The sequence below is a fragment of the Schistocerca americana genome, unplaced genomic scaffold (genome assembly GCF_021461395.2).
Source record: "Schistocerca americana isolate TAMUIC-IGC-003095 unplaced genomic scaffold, iqSchAmer2.1 HiC_scaffold_46, whole genome shotgun sequence".
Lineage (NCBI taxonomy): Eukaryota > Metazoa > Arthropoda > Insecta > Orthoptera > Acrididae > Schistocerca > Schistocerca americana.
In genome coordinates this window covers 2458551-2468360 of record NW_025726192.1, presented here as the reverse complement: position 1 = coordinate 2468360, position 9810 = coordinate 2458551, and the positions used below count along the sequence as shown (strand labels likewise).

The window sequence follows — 9810 nt, the reverse complement described above, 5'->3', positions numbered from 1 at the left end:
AGAAATTGCATCGGAATTAAATAGAAATGGCACAATGCCGACTTAAGTACAAGAAAACTGACTCTTCTTACTGTCTATGTTATGAACCATTCCTGTGACACTAGTTATAGATTCCGATGCCTCACTTCAGGTTTACTGTATCCCTCTGACAGTCTTATAGAGGCTGAAACACAGAAATTGCATCGGAATTAAATACAAAAGGCACAAAGTCGACATCAGTACTAGGAAACTGACTCTTCTTACTGTCTAAGTTTTGAACCATTCCTGTGACACCAGTTATAGATTGTGATGCTTTACTTCAGGTTTACTGCATCCCTCTGACCTTCATATTGACGATGAAACACAGAAATAGAATCGCAATTAAATACAAAGGGCACAATGCCGGCTTAAATACAAGAAAACTGACTCTTCTTATTGTCTATGTTTTGAACCATTCCTGTGACACTTGTTACAGATTCCGATGCTTCACTTCCGGTTACCTGTATCCCTCTGACCTTCTTATTGACGATGAAACACAGATATTGCACCGGAATAAGTATCTAAATGGTACAATGCCGACCTAAGTACAAGAAGTCTGACCTTTCTTACTGTCTATGTTTTAACCATTCCTGTGACACTAGTTATAGATTCCGATGCTTCACTTCAGGTTTACTGTGTCCCTCTGACCCACTTATTGACGATGAAACACAGAAATTTCATCGGAATTAAATACAAAAGGCACAATGCCGACTTAAGGACAAGAAAACTGACCCTTCTTACTGTCTATGTTTTGAACCATTCCTGTGACACTAGTTATAGATTCAGATGCTTCACTTAAGGTATACTGTATCCCTCCGACCGTCTTATTGACGATGAAACACAGAAATTGCTTCGGAATTAAATACAAAAGGCACAATGCCGACACAAGTACAAGAAGACTGGCTCTTCTTACTGTCTGTGTTTAGAACCATTCCTGTGACACTAGTTGTAGATTCCGATGCTTCACTTGAGGTTTACTGCATCCCTCTGACCTTCTTATTGACGATGAAACACAGAAATTGCATCGGAATTAAATACAAAAGGCACATTGCCGACTTAAGTACAAAAAGACTGACTCTTCTTACTCTCTATGTTTTGAACCATTCCTGTGACACTAGTTATAGATTCCGATGCTTCACTTCAGGTTTACTGTATCCCTCTGACTTTCCTATTGACGATGAAGCACAGAAATTGCATCAGAATTAAATAGAAAAGGCACATTGCCGACTTAAGTACAAGAAAACTGACTCTTCTTGCTGTCTATGTTTTGAACCATTCCTGTGACACTAGTATAGATTCCGATACTTCACCTCAGGTTTACTGTCTACCTCTGACCTTCTAATTGACGATGAAACACAGAAATTGCTTCGGAATTAAATACAAAAGGCACAATGCCTACTTAAGTACAAGACAACCAGCTTTTCTTACTGTCGATGTTTTGAACCATTCCTGTGACTCTAGTAATAGATTTCGATGCTTCACTTCAGGTTTACTGTATCCCTCTGACCTTCGTACTGACGATGAGACACAAATTTGCATCGGAATTAAATACAAAAGGCACAATGACGACTTAAGTACAAGAAAACTGACTCTTCTTATTGTCTATGTTTTAACTATTCCTGTGAGACTAATTATAGATTCCGATGCTTCACTTCAGGTTTACTGTATCCCTCTGACCTTTATTTTGACGAAGAAACACAGAAATTGCATCGGAATTAAATACAAATGGCACAATGCCGACTTAAATACAATAAAACTGACTCTACTTACTGTCTATGTTTTGAACCCTTCCTGTGACACTAGTTATAGATTCCGATACTTCACTTCAGGTTTATTGTATCCCTCTGACCTTCTTATTGACGATGAAACACAGAAATTGCATCGGAATTAAATACAAAAGGCACAATGCAGACATAAGTACAAGAAAACTGACTCTTCTTACTGTATATGCTTTGAACCATTCCTGTGACACTAGTTATGGATTCCGATGCTTCACTTCAGGTTTACTGTATCCCTCTGACCGTCCCATTGAGGATGAAATACAGAAATTGCATCGGAATTAAATACAAAAGGCACAATGCAGACATAAGTACAAGAAAACTGACTCTACTTACTCTCTATGTTTTGAACCTTTCCTGTGACACTAGTTATAGATTCCGATACTTCACTTCAGGTTTACTGTATCCCTCTGACCATTATTTTGACGAAGAAACACAGAAATTGCATCGGAATTAAATACAAATGGCACAATGCCGACTTAAATACAATAAAACTGACTCTACTTACTGTCTATGTTTTGAACCCTTCCTGTGACACTAGTTATAGATTCCGATACTTCACTTCAGGTTTATTGTATCCCTCTGACCTCCATATTGACGATGAAACACAGACATTGCATCGGAGTTAAATACAAAAGGCACAATGCCGACTTAAGTACAAAGATACAAACTCTTCTTATTGTCTATGTTTTGACCATTCCTGTGACACTAGTTATAGATTCCGATGCTTCACTTCAGGCTTTCTGTATCCCTCTGACCTTCTTTTTGACGATGAAACACACAAATTGCATCGGAATTAAATACAAAAGGCACAATGCCCACTTAAGTAAAAGACAACTGACTCTTCTTACTGTCTATGTTTTGAACCATTCCTGTGACACTAGATACAGATTCCGATGCTTCACTTCAGGTTTACTGTACCCCTCTGACCTTCTTATTGACGATCAAACACAGAAATTTCATCGGCATTAAATACAAAAGGCACAATGCCGGCTTAACTACAAGAAAACAGACTCTTCTTACTGACTATGTTTTGAAACATTCCTGTGACACTAGGTATAGATTCCGATGCTTCACTTCAAGTTTACTGTAACCCTCTGACCTTCTTATTGACGATGAAACACAGAAATTGCGTCGGAATTAAATACAAAAGGCACAATGCCGACTTAAGTACAAGGAGACTGACGCTTCTTTCTGTCTATGTTTGAACCATTCCTGTGTCACTAGTTATTGATTCCGATGGTTCACTTCAGGTTTACTGTATCCCTCAGACCTTCTTATTGACGATGAAACACAGAAATTGCATCCGAATTAAATACAAAAGGCACAATGCCGACTTAAGTACAATAAGATTGACTCTTCTTACTGTCTATGGTTTGAAACATTCCTGTGACACTAGATACAGATTCCGATGCTTCACTTCAGGTTTACTGTACCCCTCTGACCTTCTTATTGACGATCAAACACAGAAATTTCATCGGCATTAAATACAAAAGGCACAATGCCGGCTTAACTACAAGAAAACTGACTCTTCTTACTGTCTATGTTTTGAAACATTCCTGTGAAACTAGTTATAGATTCCGATACTTCACTTCAAGTTTACTGTAACCCTCTGACCTTCTTATTGACGATCAAACACAGAAATTTCATCGGCATTAAATACAAAAGGCACAATGCCGACTTAAGTACAAAAAAACTGACTCTTCTTATTGTCTATGCTTTGAAACATTCCTGTGACACTAGTTATAGATTCCGATGCTTCACTTCAGGTTTACTGTATCCCCCTTACCTTCTAATTGATGATGCAACACAGAAATTGCATCGGAATTAACACTCTAAGCGCCAAGCCCGTAAAATTTACGGGCCTGGGATCGCGCGAAAATCACCAAGCCCGTAAAATTTACGGGCCGCTACATTTAATTTCATTCAAAACACTGCAACGTTATTTCTACGGGTTTGGCCAGCGCTATACGTTTTTCAGATGTTTATTAACAAAATGCGTCCATAGATGTCACGGCAGCGCTGTAATTCATGTTAAAACTTATCTTTGCGTTCTCAGTCTGTATATCATTCAGTTGTTTGTCATCATGTTTCGGCGCGGTTTATCAGACGCAGAAATTGCGGATTTGATCAATCATAGCGACACTCTGGATAATGTAGAGAGTGATTCAGACGATTCTGAATGCAATGGTGTGTTTGAAGGTACGTATTTCCGAATTTTCCACGTAATTGTGCAGTACGCACATATCTGTTGAACATGTGTAAACGATGTATGTAGTTACACATAATGTGATATTCTTTTTAGAAGACGAGATTGATGACAGTTTGTCTTCAGATGAAGACGAGAATGATGTTGAAGGTGTTGCTTCAAATCCAGCAGCTGTGCCGTATCCGAAAGACAGTGAGTGGACTGCAGTTGACACCTACCGACCTCTGCCTGTCAACACGACACCCAGGCAGATACTAGTGGATATTGATGAGTCGAGTTCTGTACTGGATTGCAGTAAAGTGTTCCTTACTGACAGTGACGTAAATGAACTCAAGAGACAGACAAATTTGTATGCATCACAGACAATACAGAAGAAAAGAAGAGGAAATAATCTGAAGCCCCATTCAGTTTTGAGTTCGTGGAAGCCAGTGACTATAAGTGAGATGAGGCGTTTCTTGGGTATTATTTTCCACATGTGTGTTTCGAAAAAGCCCAAAATTGCGGACCATTGGAGCACTAATCCTGTTCTTAGTTGTAACTTTTGTCCCCATGTCATGAGCCGTTTGCGTTTCACTCAGATACTGTCATGCTTGCATCTTGTTGACAATTCAAATCAGAAAAAACCAGGCGAAGATGGATTTCATCCACTTTACAAAGTTTTGCCATATTATAATAATTTGAAGGAGCGATGTATCCAGGCATATCGTCCCTCAGAAAAAGTGACAATTGATGAAGGAATTTGCCCATTTCGAGGTCGTGTGAGTTTCCGTGTTTACATGCAAAATAAGCCTCATAAGTATGGACTGAAAGTATATGCTGTTGCTGAAGCCAGTAGTGGCTATGTTGTAAATTTTGAAGTTTATGCTGGTAAGCATATTGTTGACAATTCTTCGTCTGCGGTTATTTTGCGATTGTTGTCTGACAGCAGCTTGCTGAACAAAGGCCACACTGTGTATTTAGATCGATTTTATTCCAGTCCAGAGCTATTTCAGCAACTGGCAGAGAAAGGCACTGGAGCTGTTGGTACTGTGAACAAATCCAGGAAAGGATTGCCTAAAGATTTAGTATCTGCTAAGCTGAAAAAGGGCGAAATGTCTTTTCGGCGTAAAGATAATGTATTGGCAATGAAGTGGAAAGATAAGAGAGATGTGTATACATTGTCTACAAGGCATCAAGCAACATTTGGTACGCATACTAAGAGAAATGGGTCTGTAGTATTGAAACCACTTCAGGTACTTGATTACAACCTCAATAAAATTGGAGTGGATATTGGAGACCAACGCCTGCAGTACAATCCGTTCCAGCACAGAACTGTGAAATGGTGGCGAAAATTATATTTCCATTTGCTGCTTATGGGAGTATCAAATGCATTTTGGCTGTACAATGCAGTGCACAGGAAGAAAATTACAATAACAGACTTTATAACAGTGCTTGCAGTTCAGCTTGTTGAAGACGACACACTTGAATTCATTCCAAGAAATGAAGGAACTGTAGGTCGGCTAACAAAGAGACATTTTTTGCAGCACATACCTGCAACTACTAAGAAGTATGCTGCTCGTGTGTGTCACGTGTGCAGTTCCAGGAGCAAGAAACAGAGTGGCAAGGCTTCTCGCAAAGAGACACGATACGAATGTGAACAGTGTGGCGTTGCACTCTGCCTGGAACCTTGCTTTAAAATTTTCCACACTAAAAAACAATATGATTCTGTGTGAAATTTATATGTAATACTGTATACTATCAGAAACATGTAATGTAGTGCCACAATTTTGGTTAAAAATAAATCACAATTGTATTCCCTTATTCGTATGACTTTTTCTAAATTCTTAAAACATCTAAGTGATTTCTATAACTGTACCTTAAAGCTGTGCATTGTAAAGTAGTTTCTTTCACTCAGAATTAAAGTAGAAATGTGCAGCTTCAAGATGGTACCAAATTTGCCACAATCCAAACAGTAGATTTGATGCAGTAATTTTTTTAATATTGGTAAAATTGCCCGGTTTCTAGGGACGGGTGCATAAAATAGGCCTGGTACAGAGAGTGTTAAATGGAAAAGGCACAATGCTGTCTTAAGTACAAGAAAACTGACGCTTCTTACTGTTTATGTTTTGAACCATTCCTGTGACCCTAGTTATAGATCCCGATGCTTCACTTCAGGTTTACTGTATCCCTCTGATCTTCTTATTGACGATGAAACACAGATATTGCATCGGAATAAAAATCAAAAAGCACAATGCCGACTTAAGTACAAGAAGTCTGACCTTTCTTCCTGTCTACGTTTTAACCATTCCTGTGACACTAGTTATAGATTCCGATGCTTCACTTCAGGTTTACTGTATCCCTCTGACCTTCTTATTGACGATTAAACACAGAAATTGCATCGGAATTAAATACAAAAGGCACAATGCCGACTTAAGTACAAAAAGACTGACTCTTCTTACTGTCTATGTTTTGAACCATTCCTGTGACACTAGTTATAGATTCCGATGCTTCACTTCAGGTTTACTGTATCCCTCAGACCTTCTTATTGACGATAAAGCACAGAAATTGCATCGGAATTAAATACAAAATGCACAATGCCGACTTAAGTACAAGAAAACTGACTCTTCTTACTGTCTATGTTTTGAACCATTCCTGTGACAAAAGTTATAAATTTTGATGCTTCACTTAAGGTTTACTGTATCCCTCTGATCTTCTTATTTACGATGAAAGACAGATATTGCATCGGAAATAGATACAAAAGGCACAATGCTGACTTAAGTACAAGAAGACTGACCTGTCTTACTGTCTATGTTTTGAAGCATTCCTGTGACTCTAGTTGTAGATTCCGTTGCTTCACTTCAGGTTTACTGCATCCCTCTGAACTTCTTATTTACGATGAAACACAGATATTGCATCGGAATTAGATACAAAAGGCAGAATGCTGACTTAAGTACAAGAAGACTGACCTCTCTTACTGTCTATGCTTTGAAACACTCCTGTGACTCTAGTTATCGATTCCGTTGCTTCACTTCAGGTTTACTGTATCCCTCTGACCTTCTTATTGACGATGAAACACAGAAAGTGCATCGGAATTAAATACAAAAAGGACAATGCCGACTTAAGTACTAGGAAACTAACTCTTCTTACTGTCTAAGTTTTGAACCATTCCTGTGACACTAGTTATAGATTGCGATGCTTTACTTCAGGTTTACTGTATCCCTCTGACCTTCATATTGACGATGAAACAGAGAAATAGCATCGGAATTAAATACAAAGGGCACAATGCCATCTTAAGTACAAGAAAACTGACTCTTCTTATTGTCTATGTTTTGAACCATACCTGTGACACTAGTTACAGATTCCGATGCTTCACTTCAGGTTAACTGTATCCCTCTGACCTTCTTATTGACGACGAAACACAGAAATTGCATCGGAATTAAATACGAAAGGCACAATGCCGACTTAAGTACATGTAATCTGACGTTTCTTACTGTTAATTTTTTGAACCATTCCTGTGACACTAGTTATAGATACCGATGCTTCACTTCAGGTTTACTGTATCCCTCTGATCTTCTTATTGACGATGAAACACAGATATTGCAACGGAATAAAAATCCAAATGGCACAATGCCGACTTAAATACAAGAAGTCTGACCTTTCTTACTGTATATGTTTTAACCATTCCTGTGACACTAGTTATAGATTTCGACGCTTCATTTCAGGTTTACTGTATCCCTCTGACCTTCTTATTGACGGTAAAAAACAGAAATTTCATCGGAATTAAATACAAAAGGCACAATGCCGACTTAAGGACAAGAAAACTGACTCTTCTTACTGTCTATGTTTTGAACAATTCCTGTGACACTAGTTATAGATTCAGATGCTTCACTTCAGGTATACTGTATCCCTCTGACCGTCTTTTTGACGATGAAACACAGAAATTGCATCGGAATTAAATACAAAAGGCACAATGACGACTCAAGTACAAGAAGACTGGCTCTTCTTACTGTCTGTGTTTAGAACCATTCCTGTGACACTATTTATAGATTCCCATGCTTCACTTCAGGTTTACTGCATCCCTCTGACCTTCTTATTGACGATGAAACACAGAAATTGCATCGGAATTAAATACAAAAGGCACATTGCCGACTCAAGTACAAGAAGGCTGGCTCTTCTTACTGTCTATGTTTTGAACCATTCCTGTGACACTAGTTATAGATTCCGATGCTTCACTTCAGGTTTACTGTATCCCTCTGACCTTCTTATTGACGGTAAAACACAGAAATTTCATCGGAATTAAATACAAAAGGCACAATGCCGACTTAAAGACAAGAAAACTGACTCTTCTTACTGTCTATGTTTTGAACAATTCCTGTGACACTAGTTATAGATTCAGATGCTTCACTTCAGGTATACTGTATCCCTCCGACCGTCTTTTTGACGATGAAACACAGAAATTGCATCGGAATTAAATACAAAAGGCACAATGACGACTCAAGTACAAGAAGACTGGCTCTTCTTACTGTCTGTGTTTAGAACCATTCCTGTGACACTATTTATAGATTCCCATGCTTCACTTCAGGTTTACTGCATCCCTCTGACCTTCTTATTGACGATGAAACACAGAAATTGCATCGGAATTAAGTACAAATGGCACAATGCCGACTTAAATACAATAAAACTGACTCTACTTACTGTCTATGTTTTGAACCCTTCCTGTGACACTAGTTATAGATTCCGATGCTTCACTTCAGGTTTACTGTATCCCTCTGACCTTCTTATTGACGATTAAACACAGAAATTGCATCGGAATTAAATACAAAAGGCACAATGCCGACTTAAGTACTAAAAGACTGACTCTTCTTACTGTCTATGTTTTGAACCATTCCTGTGACACTAGTTATAGATTCCGATGCTTCACTTCAGGTTTACTGTATCCCTCAGACCTTCTTATTGACGATAAAGCACAGAAATTGCATCGGAATTAAATACAAAATGCACAATGCCGACTTAAGTACAAGAAAACTGACTCTTCTTACTGTCTATGTTTTGAACCATTCCTGTGACACTAGTTATAGATTCAGATGCTTCACTTCATTTTTACTGTATCCATACGACCGTCTTATTGACGATGAAACACAGAAATTGCATCGGAATTAAATACAGAAGGCACAATGCCGACTTAAGTACTAGAAGACTGACTCTTCCTACTGTCTATGCTTTGAACCACTCCTGTGACACTAGTTATAGATTCCGATGCATCACTTCAGGTTTACTGCGTCCCTCTGACCTTCTTATTGACGATGAAACACAGATATTGCATCGGAATTAAATACAAAAGGCAGACTGCCGACTCAAGTACAAGAAGACTGGCTCTTCTTATTGTCTATGTTTTGAACCATTCCTGTGACAAAAGTTATAAATTTTGATGCTTCACTTAAGGTTTACTGTATCCCTCTGATCTTCGTATTTACGATGAAAGACAGATATTGCATCGGAAATAGATACAAAAGGCACAATGCTGACATAAGTACAAGAAGACTGACCTTTCTTACTGTCTATGTTTTGAAGCATTCCTGTGACTCTAGTTGTAGATTCCGTTGCTTCACTTCAGGTTTACTGTATCCCTCTGACTTTCTTATTGACGATGAAACACAGAGATTGCATCGGAATTAAATACAAAATGCGAAATGCCGACTTATGTACAAAAGGACTGACTCTTCTTACTCTCTATGTTTTGAACCATTCCTGTGACACTAGTTATATATTCCGATGCTTCACTTCAAGTTTACTGTATCCCTCTGAACTTCTTATTTACGATGAAAC

General features: G+C 38.4%; 1 protein-coding gene across 1 annotated transcript; it reads left to right on the top strand.

Annotated features, from left to right (window-relative positions):
• The first annotated feature begins 3883 nt into the window (after positions 1-3883).
• LOC124583613 (piggyBac transposable element-derived protein 4-like) lies at positions 3884-5717 on the top strand. Its single transcript, XM_047131339.1, has 2 exons — positions 3884-3998; positions 4102-5717. Exons 1-2 carry the CDS (start codon positions 3884-3886, stop codon positions 5715-5717), a joined length of 1731 nt encoding a protein of 576 aa, XP_046987295.1.
• The last annotated feature ends 4093 nt before the right edge of the window (positions 5718-9810 follow it).